Below are 15,442 nucleotides of genomic sequence, written 5' to 3' on the forward strand. Positions count from 1 at the left end.
AAGTTAGTAACAGAAAGTAATGCTGAATTATAGTCCAAAGTACTTGTTCTCATTGTTGGTCTAAAATGTTCCAAGTACCAGGTGTGTGACAAAAGTATGGTGGATAGCAAGGTGATAGGTGTATGAAAAACAAGTATGGTGGATGGAAACAACAACACAAACAAGGAACCAGACAGCACACGCAAACACAACTCACTTTGGTCTTCTCTATGTGCTCCTCTAGATATTATTCCTCTTTTGCCCCTATCTTTTTTTCTATTTTTTAGGCTGTCGTTGTTTTTTGAGAAATTTTGACTTTTTATTTTTTTTGATATTTTTCCTTTACTTAGGAGTACAAAAGAAGTAACCACAAAAAATATGAGCGTAAACAAGTGAAAGACGTGGCCTGTGGAAATTTTAGAAAACTTGCTCAAAATCGACAAAAACCTTGTGACCACGAAAAGAGGATCTTGTGACCACTTTTTGACCAATCTAAAATTTTCAAACCCCAACAACGCAGGGGATGGACAGATCCAAAAAAATTTTCTAATCGATTTTGATATATGGAACATCGAAATCGGAGTTCGTATACGAAAACTAGACTAGTTTTAAGAATTGGCTCCGAATTAGAGGACAAAACGGGAACAATGTGCACAAAACTGATCACAACAGCAAAGATTTGATGGAAACGACGGGGAAAAACACACGAACTAGACTCTAACATGACCTAACCAGCAATAAGACCTTGACTAGGATACAAACTCAACACAACGGACTCTAAAACTGAAATATGCAAAGGCTATGGCGTGGAAGGTTCTAGGACAGGAAAAATGAGTATGGCATTGGACTATGGGACGAATGCAAAACACTCAAACTAGGGAATAAATATGAACCTGATGATATACCTTAGCTCTGATTACCACTTAATGGAGACGGGGATCCTGATCTTCCGTTCGGTGATGGTAACTATCGTTGTGGCGGAGAATGACACACCGATCCGGCTTCAGATCGAAAGATCGAACCCTACAATCTTAGCACCATAGCTCCTCTGGTTATCAATCAAGTCATAGACCAGGTTGACCTCACCAAGAAGACTAATCTTTACCTACGCAACGAAGAACATAAGCAAGAACAAGAAAGAACACAACCAAATTGTAGATGAAAGATTATCTCACGAAGTTGGGGTCTCATAAACCGATGAACGGTGAAACTATTCTTGACAGAATAATCTAAGCAAAACCCAAAACCTAATGATGGTGGCGGTGTATGATTATAAAGGTATTAGGATCGTCGCCTACCCTAGACGCGCCCCCTAATGGGCCCAAACACGATACACGGTCCAACAAACCAAAAGAAGATGTCGCAGCACCCTGGCAGATTCTGGATGCTGACTTATTTTGATGATTTCTATTGATTTCGAAGAGGTTTTGACGTAAAACCACTTGGATTGGATTCCTTATCAAATTATCTTTACATCCATATATGGATCATCGAAAACGGAGTCCGGATGCGTCCTAGGTGATCAGTTTAAGGCAGACTGGTTCTGGAGATCGAGGCAGACTCGAACTTGAGTTGCTTTGGGCCTCCACCTCGGGGACTCAAACCGAATTAGCCTCGGGCCTCCTTCTTGACTTGGACACCCTTGCTGGCCTCCTTCTCCTCCATCCCATACGCCAAACATGGTCATATGCATGGGTGTCATGTCCTCATCACAGTCTCAGTTTGGACGGGGACCTGGACCCCGTGACAGGAGGGTAGTGGGTTGGTTTTGTTTGTGCCTAGGGTACAAGTGGGGGCTTGTATTTTTGGGGTACTCAGCTAGGGGTATTGATTTGTGAATCGCCGGTGTTTTGGTATGACCTGTCTAAACTTTAGCATCGTAGTAAGAACTAAAAGATAAAAGATGGTAAAAGGAAATCTGATTGCTTACTACCTGCTTGAAAAGTAGCACAGATGCTTATATAGAATGGTTGGTTAATGAACTAATGCGGCTGTTAATAAAAATCAAATATAAGGACGCACGTTTAGTAATACTTCCTGCAGATGCAATAAACTCATAAGCCAGATAGTCTTGCATATCCTTAGAGTCTTTTTTTTCTCCTATCGGGTAAGTCTTACTGAGTATAATTGAGTACTCAGGGTTTTATTCTCCCTGTTGCAGGTGACAGGTGGAGGTTAGAGCTGACCTTTGTGTGTGGATTCCTCCTGGTGGGCTCAGAGAGAATTTTCTTTACGCTGCGATCATAGTCTCTATTTATAACTCTCACCAAATAATTTATTAAATAAAAGTTTTATCATCTGTTGTCGTGGTTTATATATAAATATTTCATCACGTCATAAATAGATGTTTAATTCCGCTGTAACTCTGTTCACATGTTTATATTCCGTTGTTCAATTAAATTGTTCATAACTCTGATAATATGATCACATTCCGTTATTATAATAATAAATAGTATATTCTGATGTTGTATTAAAAGTGATGTAAAAAATAGTTAAGAACGATGTAAGCTTTATTCTTTCATTTATGATGATGGAAAAATATGAATTTTCGGGTTCTCCCTTGGGGTGTGCCCGACAGAACTGTGTAATTTGGTGTTCTCCCTTGAGTGCTTAGTGTCTAATAGAAGACAAGCACTCCTGGAGATATTAGATTAGATGGTTCTGCCACACAAATCAACATAGACGGTGGTTTCGTGGAGAAGCATATTGTCACGTAGAGGTATCAGCACTTCATTTGAAACCAAAGCTTGAGCTTTCATTCTAGCGCACATTGTGGCCCCGTTCGCTTGGAGAAATTCTGGAGGAATTTGGATAAATCTGTGAGAAAAAACACCGTTCCAGATAAAAAAAAACAGATCAAACCGAGTTTAAGGGCACACGAACAGAGCCTGTAGCTGGAAGAACAAGACATGCTCTCAGTTTCATCTGACACAAAGCAAAAGTTGGATGAATTGACGCTTCAAAATATAAGGACAATAGGGGGATCGGAATAAAGTGAGAGTTGTTGTTTGCGATTGGGATTAACATATTATATATATATATATATATATATATATATATATATATATATATATATATATATATATATATATATATATATATATATACTACCTGTAGCTGGCTATAAAATAACTTATTCTGTAATCACTTTGAGTTATGATAATTACTATGTTAATTTATAAGATTATAGTAACTCCTTGCTAAGTGGTTTACTATAACGTTATGGTAAATATCCTCATTGTGTTATAGTAATCCAACTACCATAAATATGTATTGATATTATCGTAAATTAATATATAAAATTATCATAAATAGAGATATCTACAGATTAACTTATTTTGTAGCTGACTATTTAACATACTCTTGGTATATGCGGCCGAACTGGACCGGAACGAGTGTGTTCCTCTAGCCCTTACGAAAGAAAGAAAGAGTTTAAGAGGAGCTCTATATATAAGGTTGATATAACAAGACCCGTTCTCGTAACGGAGTACTAAGCAGTAAGCATGTACCATGGTTAGGTTACTCCTGGCTCGATTGTTCAATTGCAGGATTCGGTGCTTAGGTTCTTGCCAATGTAATGACCGGCGACATCAACGATTCTGATTAAGATTGTTGAAGTGCTTCAATGGTTTAGTGGAATTGATGATTCATCACAGAAAATACTCCTAGAACTGGACAAGTTACAACAATTAAGCAGTCCATTCGTATATCATCAAAATACCCCCAACTCACGTGGCCACACCTGTAAACTAATCCAAATACCGTAGAATCCAGATTGTTCCAGTGCCTTCGATGCTGATGGATGTAATGTAACATAGCAGCACACGTGTACGCGCATGTGTGTGCCTAACTGCCTATACCTGCAGCTACAGGTAGTAGAGCGTATACTCTGCGGCTCCGACTCCGAGGAGATCAAAAGGAATTGCGTGAACCCATTTTGACGACTACGAAAGCACGCACCGCACGTGACAAAATGAGCACCGGCCACGCCGGGCCCGCGACGACACGGGATTACGCGTGGGCCCAAAGAAGCGGCGGCGTTGCTTTCCTGCGCCGCCCGAGCGGTTCGGTGCACCCAGCGCCAGAACAGGGACTGCGACGGCCCGGCCCCTCCCTCACCTCGGGCCAGGGTCACGTGGCCGCGTCGTGGTGCCGTGGACCGGGGTGTGGTGCCTGGTGCGTGTTCTTGTCCCGGAGCTGTGTACCTGGGTTGCGCTTGTGCGCACCATGCCCACCGCTCGTGCCCCCGGGGCTGCTGTGCGCCTGAGCTGCCACCGCTCGCGCCCAGCCAAACGTGGTGGCGGCCCACCGCTGGTCCGAGCTGTCGGTTCGCGTCAGCCTTTGCGCGCGCTCGCGACCGAACGGGGCCGAAAACGTAGGCCGGGTACGTGGGCCTTGCGGGCCGAGTGAGCGAGCGGGTGCGGTGCGGTAGGGAGAAATGCTTGGTCGACCCGGACGGGATGGGAGGATATCGCCAGGAGCCGCTACAACCGCACGCGCGTTGGCCGGCGTGGGGAAGGAGGAGCTCAGAGCTCACTGGCTCACTGCTCACGCCGCCCCGTTGGTGGCTTCTCCGGCCAAGGCAGGCTTTCCCTGTAAGCCCTCCTCAGGTCCCCGGATCCTTTCTGTCCCCGTTGCTGCGCCCTATGCTCTGCATCAGCTGGTTATCGCGCGGCATCTATTGTTCCGTTCGTGAAATCCTGCTTTCTGACGCCGTGCTGGGTCAGGCGTAGCGAGCCAGATTAGGATTTACTAAATGCTCTTGTCATGTTGTGAGAACTGGAGGGACTGCAGACTGCTGTAACTTACCGAGCGTCGAATTGGTGATGCGTTGGTGATTGCGGGATTTCTAGTTAGTTTCGCTCAGGCAATTGTGGCTGCCGCTTTGTACTGCCATTTTTAGTATCATGTTTAGCTTGAGAATGGAAGCACAAAGGCGTTGTTCTCAGGAGTCTGTGCAAAGTTGGAGAGGACAATAAGTTTGAGTTTGTGGGGAAAAACTGATTTGGGTGCTTGTGAATGTTTCCATGTTCTGTATGAATGTCAAGCCTGGGTTCTGTCTAGTGTCTAGAATTGATAGGTTCTTAATTGAATAAGTGCATGCTGTCTTGACTTCATCTATGGCATAATGGTTTTCACGTCATATTCAGAACAGATAATTTGGAAGTTTGCCTATGATGGGAAAGAGCACGGCCAGACTATATATAGAAAAACTTAGATGATGCCAGCACACCTCATCTGGTTCACAGCTATAGTATAACAATGTTATGTGCTTTACTTCAGTTGCTGCGGCATCTACTAGAGATGGCGAAGTTTTCATCAACAGGCTGTTCCTGTTCACCTCAAAAAACAGGCTGTTCCTGTTTTGGAATGCTGCGAATTCCTAATTGTTTAATCTCCACTCTTCAGAACTGCACATTTACACTACCTACTAACTCACTGAAATTGTCAATTGCTCAGGGCTAGTGGGCTACTTTAGGTGTGAAAAGGCATATAGTTGCAGTCACTGCAATCGTTACTTTCATTTTTCTTAGATGACAATTGACACCTACAAAACTTGTGTACTCAGACTTTTAGAACTTCGACTAAAATTTTGGAAATGTTTAGATTCACACAAAGTTATGTTATATTTATCATGAAAAATACTTTCGTGTTGCTAAGTTGTTACAAATTTTACTGTCAAATACTAGCAGCTGGAAAAGTAACAGGCAGAGGGTCATGTTGGAGACCCTGTTGATGCCCAAAATGACACGTTAAAGATGAGGTGGTTCCTTTGAAAGGAATATTGAAGGCTGAAGCATATTAAGTTTAAACAGCAGTACCAAAGAAAACTCACAGATACTTATGTAGCAGAATGGCCAAACCCGAACATTGTTATATGCTTGTGGGGGTGAGGGGTTAGCTACAAGTAACCATCTATCAATCTATCTTCACCTTTCAGTAAAGATAAAACATCTTGCAGAAAAACAACTTCTTTTATTTCCCCTTTTGTTAAGTGTCTCAAGTGATTGCATTGTTGACTCCATTTGTGAAGTGGCTCCTGTATCTCCCTGAGCATCTATTCATATCTTCATATGGTCTGTTGCCTTCTCGTTGTAATCCTTATCTTTTTGCTGGGTTTTACAGGTTTGTGTTTGTGGAATGTGCTTGCAATGGAGATTGAAGAACACACAGCTTCACTTTCAGGAGAGAATCCCATCACAAGGCTCCCACCAGATATCATTGAGGGGATACTTCTCAGGCTTCCCGTAAGCTCTCTACTGAGGCTACGTCGAGTCTGCAAGCAATGGTGGAACATGATCAGCGTCCCTCGCTTCATCATAGAGCATGCCTATCGTGCACCCAAGCACCTCCTCCTTTACTTGCCTAAATTGAGTATATCTGCATCCCTCCATCCCAAGATTGCCAAACCATGCCATGCAACGGTCATTGATGAAAAGTGGTCTCCATCAACATGGGCTGCATCACATATGGACCCTGATGATCACCTCTTTGCATCATGCAATGGCTTGCTTTGCTTCTACAAGACATACACACTCAAGATATCTAACCCTGCAACAGGTCAATGCCTGCATCTCTTGAAACCTGATGGGATATTGTTGCATGACTTCCACTATCTATACAGCTTTGGATTTCATCCGATTACTGGAGAATACAAGCTTGTGCACTTTCTCCGTGAGCCCCAACGCTATAAATCAGGACAGCCTTTCCATTTTGACATCATTCAAGTGTACACCCTTGGTGAAGACAAATGGAGAGCTATCAAAGCTCCTATACCATGCTGCATGGTGCATCTTGGAGTTGTAAATGTGGATGGAGCGATGTATTGGCTAACAGAAGATGAAGGAACAAGCTGCGGCATGGCAGTTGTATCATTTGATCTCAGGGAAGAAATGTTTGCATTGATTCAACTTCCAGCATTGGAAGTGAAAGAGACAGCCTCTTGTGCCACCCCCAAAGTTGCTTACTATATGACTGAGATAGATGACAAGGTGTGTGTAGTGACTATGTCATACCAAAGCCATGCACCGAGGTGGCGCCGATACAACGCAGAGCTTTCAGGTAGGACTGACATTTGGGCTCTTGAAAGTGACAAGTGGTTCCTGAAATATAGCATCCAGTCACCATCTCTATCCCGGTATGTTCCTCAGCCATGCTTCATCCACAGGGAGAAGATCATACTGCAGGACCGTGACAGTAATGTGTGGTACCATGATTTGCGAGGCAAGACTGTGCAGATTGAGCATGGAGAGGAGGTGAAGCTTTTGCACCTTGGTGACTACAGATTCTATGAGACGCAGTCCTATTTCTACAAGGAGACACTTGCTCCCTTGAGCATTTATGCCAGAGCAGCCATTGTTCGTGCACCGCCTGTGCCTCTTGCTCCTTCAGTTGCTTCAAATTAGTTTCTACGAGGCTCTTGCACTCTGAAGTTTTGGCAGCAAGTACTGATGAATGGTTTAATATGGAGAGTGGGTAATGGGGATCGCACACTTGCCATCCACGCCAAGGGGTGCAAATCTCATGAACTGAGTAATTGAGATGATTGACCCATGCACAGGCAATTGGAACGAGACACTAAAGATGTGAATGAATCTTATTAATCCCAGTTCATATGGAGATGGATGATGTGGCAGCCTGGTGCTATGGGGTCTTTTCTTGATGAAATCAGCCTACATAGTTCAGGAGGAGTTTGAAAAAAGAAGAAGGAAAAACAAGTATGTAGCTCATTCATCTTCACCGGGGGCTTTGATCGATAAGGATTCAAGAGTGTTGGAAAAAGATTTGGAGCATGAGTTGCCCGGGGTCCGGGGAAGATAAAAATTTTTCCTATGCACATTTTAGCCTGCCATTACGAATGACACTAAAGAAAAAAGAGATGGAGTTGGACACAAAATGTGTTGTCTGTCAGTGGGGTAGATGAAGGAGGACACCTCGTTTCTAAGCGTAAAGAACAAAAGGAGGGGTAGTGCCAGCTGAATTTGTAGGAAGCTCGCTGCATGCTTGCACGCAAGTCTCAGCGTGGGGTTTGATGAAGGAGATACTTGAGATGGAATGGAAAGCTCAGGTCGCAATGGTTGCAGAGAAGGTGAGAGGAGGTAAGCAAACGACCTAGCTCAGGTCGCAATGCCTATCCTAAATTTTAGTCGTCGTTCCATCGGATGTTTGATACATGTATGGAGTATTAAATATAGACTAATTACAAAACTAATTATATAGTTTACGACTAATTTGCGAGACGAATCTTTTGAGCCTAATTAGGCCATGATTTGACAATGTTTTGCTACAGTAAACATATGATAATGACAGATTAATTAGGCTTAAAAAATTTATCTCGTGAAGTACTGACGAATTATGTAATTTGTTTTTTTATTAGTATCCAAACACCCTATGCAACATCATCCCGACACTTCCTAAATTTTAGTAGCTGGATCTAAACACCTCCTTACACTGTGATGAAACAGGCAGATGAGTTCTCATTCCCCTCTCTCTTAAAAAAAGGTTTGTCAGCATATGTACTGAGTTAGTGACCACTGAGCATAGTCTGTAACTTAGGAAGGTTGTCACGCTTGAATCCTGAAACAAATTTCTGGTGTAATTTTCACATTAATATTGTTCACACCTGTCGAAGGTTCAGCTGCTTTTCGGTGCTACTGTGATTTTTGTTTTTCTGTTTTTAACGTCCCGTTCGTTTAGAGGAATTCTGAAAGAATCGGAAGGAATCTAAATGATTCTGGAGGAATTTGTGAGAGGAAAACACTGTTCCGGATGAAAAAAGAAGCAGATTAAGCTGGGTTTAAGGGCACGCGAATGGGGCCAACGTTTGCACGTACTATTTCACTATTTCTGAACGCAAAATGCTATACACTTTTTTGGTTAAGTTTTATGGATTGAGAAACAAAAAGTTCCAGAATACGTAGTTGCAGTCAGACTGTCTTCAACGAGGGAGATTTAAATACGGCACCTATTCTAGCTTTTGGGTCTCTCACAGGAAAGGGTCACACACCTGTAAACTCGCCCTCTCCAACAGCGACCGTGAGTATGCACTCGGCCGCCGCATCCTTCTCTCCCCTCCTCCGCCGCGCCGCAGCCGGAGTAGGCCGTCAGCATGGCCGCGTGGCTTGCTGGGAGGGCGGCAGTGGGGCTCTCCTTCTCGGTGGTAGCTGCGGCAGTCGGGGATGGGCTTGCGCGCGGCGTACTCGGGGGCGGCAAGGGCGTTGTGCACTGCCGCCGGCGGCTACGGCGGACCGGGGCGGCCTCCCTGCCCCGGCGTCTGGATCCAGCGCGGTCCCAGGGCCGGATCCGCTTGGCGCTCGGGCGGGCCACACCTGGGCGGGCGCTGGGCGACACCCATGGCGGCGGCGGCGGCTCCGGCCCAGTTTCGGCACCGGATCTGCAAGGGGCTGCACCCTGGGACACGTGCGGAGGCGGCAGCCGTCGCCTAGGGGCGCCGGTTGCGGGGCTCTTCCTCTTCCTTGCGCTCGGCGGTAATAGCGGCATTCGGAGCAGCGGCCCGGTGGGGCACGCCCTCGCGCAAGCCGTGTGGGGCTCGGCAGGGCCGCCTGCTGTGGCTGCAGTGGCGTTGGCTAGTGCCCGTGCAAGTGCCGGGCAGTGGCGCAGGGGCTCCTTCCTTCCTCCTCCGCTTCCTCCTTTCCTCCTCGACCTTGGCAGCGGCGGCGATTTGCATAGCGAGGAGAGAGGGGATGTTTTTTTGCATAGCGTTTCAGCTGATAACCAAAATGCGTCGTGGGTTTAGGTCCTCCGTTGGACGGTGTTTTTGGTAGACAAAGGCACCGTGAGTGACGTATTTTGGGTCTAGGTCTCCTTATTGGAGACACCCTCACGCAGGTTAGAATGCAGAAGCTCGCAGCCAAGACGCAATTCCAAAAGTGAATGGATGAACTGAGGTAAAAGTGGGACCACGCAGCTGGGCTAGTTGGGCCTCACTGGGCCTCTGTGTTCGATAGCCTCACCCTTCTTCTGGAATCCACACAGGAGGAGCAGAAATTCATCGAACCAACCCGCGAACCTTGTGTCTGGCTGGGGAATGGAGTTCTCTCGGCTCTCGCCATGGCGGCGATTGCAGGTCTGAGGCGATTGCGCCGGTGAGTGAGCCCCCTGCGTTTTCCTCTTTTGCTCGTCGAATCCGTGTATCCCTCGCGACGCTCTTTCTCGCATTCTTCTTCCCGATCCGTGACGGCAGCTGCCGGCTAGGGTTTCTGTTTTGAGTTCGTTAGTTTAGGGTTTGGCGCACGAGACGGAGCAGCGCACACGTGTTGTTGTGTTTGACTTGAAGTTGGCGCGTCTGGGAAATGTGTAGATGTGTGGAGATACCTAGTACAGGGTACTCTGGTTTGTCTGTGGAATGGTTTCTTTTCGGTTGGGCGTTTAAGGAATGGTTGATTTATGAAGCTTTCTTCGTACATTGAAGAGAAAGGCAGATATGGAGCATGGCTGGGCTCAAGAAGATATCTCTCTCCATCTTGGGTGTGGCCACAGATGCCGCCGCCCCCGGAGGATGAGTATGGGCGGCGGGAGGAAGAATGGCGGAAGCGGGAGGATGAGGAGAAAGGGAGCTCTTCCTTTTCTATTTGTTTTTTCTTTCTGTGTTGACTTGGTTTCGCTGGTTTTATCCCAAAACCTGTCCAGTAGTTCCCGAACAAGGGATTGGGATAGATAATGGATATCATAACCCAAAGCCCTGACCAGGCCCCCCATTCTATCACTTTCCCAGTGCACATCCGAGAGCCACCATGGTACGAGGACTTTTGAACCTATATGCTGCACTTGGCCAAGTGCCCTTCTCCAGCGGTAGTTCTTACTATAGGCATAATCACATAGGCCCCCAGGCCTGGTTTAGCAGTTGCATATTTGATCTGCAGCCTCCGTTCTCCATGCTTGTCTGGCAGACTGCCACCTACTCTGCACGTTGGACCTCCCTCGGCATCCGAGTTGGACATCGCGTCCACCGCTCGCTTTGCCGGCTTGGCACCCTTGTGCCAGAGACTGGGCAGGCACCCAGGGTCACGGTACTTCCCTATATGAAGGGGAGATACTAATGTGGTAACAACTTTTTAATGCATGGAGAATATTTTGGTACTTAAGAGAGAGTTACAATTTGAAGTAGTCAAACTTTTAGAGCCCTGTGATTCTTCCTTCTCTCATTGTTTGGTAGATGTTAGACAATAATCTTGGAAATGAGTGTAAACTACTAGGATGGTACCTTCTGTGCTAGTATGATAATTAATCTGAAAATAATCTCTGTGCGGTATTCTATGTCTGTACGAGTCACTCATTATTCGTCTTGGGTTCTCATTTGTAATTTCTGTGCAGTATCTGATAATCTGATATAGTGATATTCTGTGGGCAGAAACCTATCCAGAAGGACTTGGTAGCGCTGCTGCGTCCGCAGGCCTGCCGGATTGGTTCCTATGGCTTCTGAGGAGACCAAATCAAAGAAGAAGAAAGAGGAGGAATGCATCATAACCTGCCTTCCACGTGACCTCATTGAGCGGATATTTTTTAGGCTTTCAGTGAGCACTTTGCTGAGATGCATTGAAGTCTGCAAACAGTGGCACAAAGTCATCCGAGACCCCCAGTTCGTCACAGCACACCTTGAGCAAGCTCCCCGTTGTGCCCTCCTATTCTTTCCTCAAGAGTCGGTTCATGGCAAGCCCTACCCTAGTGATGCTATTGTCTTTGATGAAGGCTGGTCACAGTCAACAGTGGCCGTGCCAGTGATTGGGCCTGATGATTTTCTTTGCGGCTCATGCAATGGGCTTCTCTGCTTATACACAAAGGCATCAACAATCAAGATTGCTAACCTTACAACCGGTGAATGTCTGCATCTTGACAAACCTATAAAAAAATTGAAGGGTGATCACTTCTCTTTCTACCGTTTTGGATTTCACCCCGTCACAAAAGAGTACAAAGTTACACACTTTCTTGGTGAGCATCAAAACAATTCTCAAGGCACCTTTAATGTCATTCAAGTTTACACGCTTGGGAGTGACAAATGGAAAGATGTTGGAAGTTCTGAAGATCTAAGCTTAAGCTGTGTGAAGAACTCTGGTGTAGTGAATGTCGATGGAGCAATGTTTTGGCTAACTGAAGACGCCGGAGCTAGCTGGAAGCATGCTGTTATATCTTTTGATCTAAGTGAAGAAAGTTTTGCACGGATACAGCTGCCAGATTCTACACTTGGCGGTTATCGTCGGTACTGGATCACAGAGATAAATGGGAAGGTATGTATAGCAACTGCCGAAGTCCACCAGCACCGGCCCAGAATGCTTTCTGGTAAGCTGCAGATCTGGACATTGTGTAGCAAACTAGAGTCAAGGTGGAGCCAGATGTATAGCCTTCCGTACACACATAATTACCTTCCAGGTCCACATTTTGTTCACCAGGATAAGATCATGATGCAGTCTATTTTAGGTGATCTATATTCGTATGAGTTGTTTGGCGAGGGATGTGGGACTAAGTTATGCAAAAGGGTGAAGCTGCTGAATTTCAGCCCCCACAAACCAGACAACGTGCAATCCTTTATATGTGTGAAGTCACTTGTAAGATTAGATGCATACAAGAAGGTTGGGATCGTGCATGGATCAAAGCAGCAGGGTGGCTGGGGATTGAAGAAATGGGAGGTGTGGGAGCGTGACATTTGCAGTGTAGAGGATATGTGGAAAAATGTCTATGAGTTGGAGCAGAACTCATTGGTAAGTTGCCTAAAGTACCATTAGCCTTAACTGGTATTGATTATTATTTATTATTTATAGATTGCTAAATTCTCTGTAGGAAACTCCACAACTTCTGGCCATGGTAGCCAAGGACCTCTTGCATCGTCTGCCATTTCCAGATGAGGTGACTCGGCAGCGAATAACAATGGAAATCGATCAGACATTGCAGCATTTGCCAGATTGTTCAGATAAGGTAAATCTGTCGTGAAATGAAACTAGCACATTTCCCTTCTTTTCTGTTAAAAAAGTGGTTAATAACCAATGGAAGAGCAAAGACTATTATAACCAACATGTTTCCGGAGAGTCCAGCATCGAAGGCCTCAGCGGCGGCTTAATTGGGTTGAACGGAAGCGGGATGATGAAAAGTTAACAGCTCGTGTGAATAGAGTAAATGATATAACCAAGGTATAGTGTGCTTGCATTTACTACCCAGTATTATCATCTGGAGTCACTGAGATATGTCAATTTGACAAAACTAACCTACCTATAGGCCTCGAGGCAGGCAGCTGTTGACATCAGCAGCACGTTAATGGATATGATGAATCATCTTCAGGTAATGGTTCATGTAGGTTCTAACTTATCAGTCTTTTTGTGTGAGCTTGGTTGTTCCTTTTACTTATTTATGTTGTGATCTGATATTCTTATTTGCCATAAGCAAAACAATCATGTCCTCTTAAAACATGAGGAAGATTAGCTTCTTCTATCTCCTTTTATTCAGAAGAACTTCACACATAAATGTGCATATTTTTCCATGTTAGGACTTAGGACTACACTTCAATTCTGAGATGCACTTTGGTATTTTTCTGTAAGTGAAATTGTTATGATATGACTAGTACTTGTTTGCGAAGTTTTATGTAAGTCACTATACTTATGAATTTAACTCGAATGTAAAAAGAAAACTTCGCGCCACTTTTTTAAAATTTTAAATGCTAGTATTCTGTCTCTACAAAAGGAATCAGTCTCTTTACAATTTTACATGTTGACTAACATGATCTGGTATGCATTTCTATTCTTGAACAGTTATGCTGATCTGGCATACTTTGTGCGCTAATTGAGAACGGGAATACTTGCTACTTTTGCTGCTATTGAATTTATCTCATTCAACTGAAATTGTTTTTTGAACACACTCAGATGATATTGTTTTATCAAACACATTCAAATGGAATTGTTTTTTTTTTGTGACTATTCAAATGAAATTGTTATTCATATACATTTAGCACTTAGATATGTCAATTTGATGAAACTAACCTACCAGAAGGCAATGGTGCAGGCAGATGATGGCATTCTCAGGTTGTTAAGTGATTTTCGAAATCATCTTCAGGTAATGGTTTATGTAGATTCTGAGTTATTACTCTTTCTGCATTAGATTGCTTGATCCTTTTGCTTGTTTCTGTTGTGATATGATTTGCCATAAATAAGGCAATCACTTTCTCTAAAAGCATGAGCAAGATTAATTTGCTATCTTCATTCTTACAGAAGAACATTTGTTAAGTGTGCTTATTTTTCCAAGGTAGGGCTATATTTTAATTCAGAGATGTGCTTTGATTTTTTCAAACTGTGCACTTTTCTGGTAGTGGAATCAGTATAGTATGAATAGTCATCTTTTGTCAAGTTCTATATAAGTTTTTATAATTTGAAATTTTAAATGATATTATTCTGTCTCCCCAAAAGAAAGGAATCTTATTTAGATGTTTAAGCATGTTCTGCTCTGCATTTATATTCCTACACTACTATACAACTATGGCATCTAATTGAGCATGAGATTACTAGTTACTTTCAGTGCTGACTTTATCTCACTCAAATGAAAAATTCATATTAATTTACCTTTAGCAAAGCAAGTGGAGAACATGGTCTAAAATAAGGCATCTTGTCTGATATTCGCCTTTTCTGCTTCTATTTCCCTGGGTAGATTTTGGAACCTGAATATTGGTGAGATGCTGGATTTGCAATATCCCCTCTTTTTTCCAAACGACGGACAAAGGATGTGGATAGCAATAACGAATGCCATACATTTTTAACGATATAAGGATGTAGGCGCAAGATGCATTTTAGTCACACTAGACCTCTCTGTTTCTTGGAATTCTATGTCATCCCTGATATGGAAACACCAAACTATTCTTCCATCTGATCCATGTTTATGTTTTGCAGCGCATACCGAGCACATCGAACTCAGCTGCCAATATTTCTAATGAATCATGACATTCTAGCTGTCTCGGCATAATATTTCCCAAGAGTGACTGGGGATGGGTGGTGAATGTGGTGGCGTGAACACTGGAAGACTTCTCATGTCATTCTTGTCTCCTGCTAACTATTTCGAATTTTCTTTTCTCGATGGATTGCTGAACTCTCAATTGTTGTAAACTTGTTAGGTTCTGCGGAACCACCTTGTAAGGCGATGCTATTGGATTATTTATGCTCGCAAGTCGCAACATGTTTTGACCTGTGTAATATGGCCATCTGGGTAACTTCTCCAGACTAACAGCTACTGTCAGGAACACCTGACAAAAGCACTAAGGTGTTGTTTTGTTGATGGAGTTTCGCTTGGAGGAATCTGGAGGAATTTGGATGAATTTGTGAGAGGAAAACACTGTTCCAGATGAAAAAATAAGCGGATCAAGCCGGGTTTAAGGGCACGCGAACAGGGCAATAGACTTAAATGGAAACATATCACGGGGAAATCAGTTATGGCATAGACGACGTAAATTGTTACCATGTCGAACCGGACA

The 15,442-nt window shown here is 44.1% G+C and overlaps 2 protein-coding genes across 3 annotated transcripts; both read left to right on the top strand.

Moving 5' to 3' along the window:
* Positions 1–4,421: 4,421 nt before the first annotated feature.
* On the top strand, positions 4,422–7,947 carry LOC136542070 (putative F-box protein At3g17500). Its single transcript, XM_066534349.1, has 2 exons — positions 4,422–4,574; positions 6,106–7,947. Exon 2 carries the CDS (start codon positions 6,132–6,134, stop codon positions 7,383–7,385), a length of 1,254 nt encoding a protein of 417 aa, XP_066390446.1. The 5' UTR covers positions 4,422–4,574; positions 6,106–6,131; the 3' UTR covers positions 7,386–7,947.
* Positions 7,948–9,828: 1,881 nt separating this feature from the next.
* Positions 9,829–15,195, top strand: LOC136542069 (F-box protein At3g07870-like). Of its 2 annotated transcripts, none has more exons than XM_066534347.1 (8): positions 9,829–9,887; positions 9,976–10,085; positions 11,351–12,695; positions 12,775–12,909; positions 13,026–13,121; positions 13,207–13,269; positions 13,975–14,037; positions 14,865–15,195. In XM_066534347.1, the coding sequence occupies exons 3-8, from the start codon at positions 11,412–11,414 to the stop codon at positions 14,913–14,915; spliced, it is 1,692 nt and encodes a 563-aa protein (XP_066390444.1). In that variant the 5' UTR covers positions 9,829–9,887; positions 9,976–10,085; positions 11,351–11,411; the 3' UTR covers positions 14,916–15,195. The 2 variants fall into 2 exon arrangements, with proteins under 2 accessions (XP_066390444.1, XP_066390445.1); XM_066534348.1 differs by having other exon boundaries at positions 13,987–14,037.
* The last annotated feature ends 247 nt before the right edge of the window (positions 15,196–15,442 follow it).

This window comes from Miscanthus floridulus, chromosome 3 (genome assembly GCF_019320115.1).
Source record: "Miscanthus floridulus cultivar M001 chromosome 3, ASM1932011v1, whole genome shotgun sequence".
Taxonomy (NCBI): Eukaryota; Viridiplantae; Streptophyta; class Magnoliopsida; order Poales; family Poaceae; genus Miscanthus; species Miscanthus floridulus.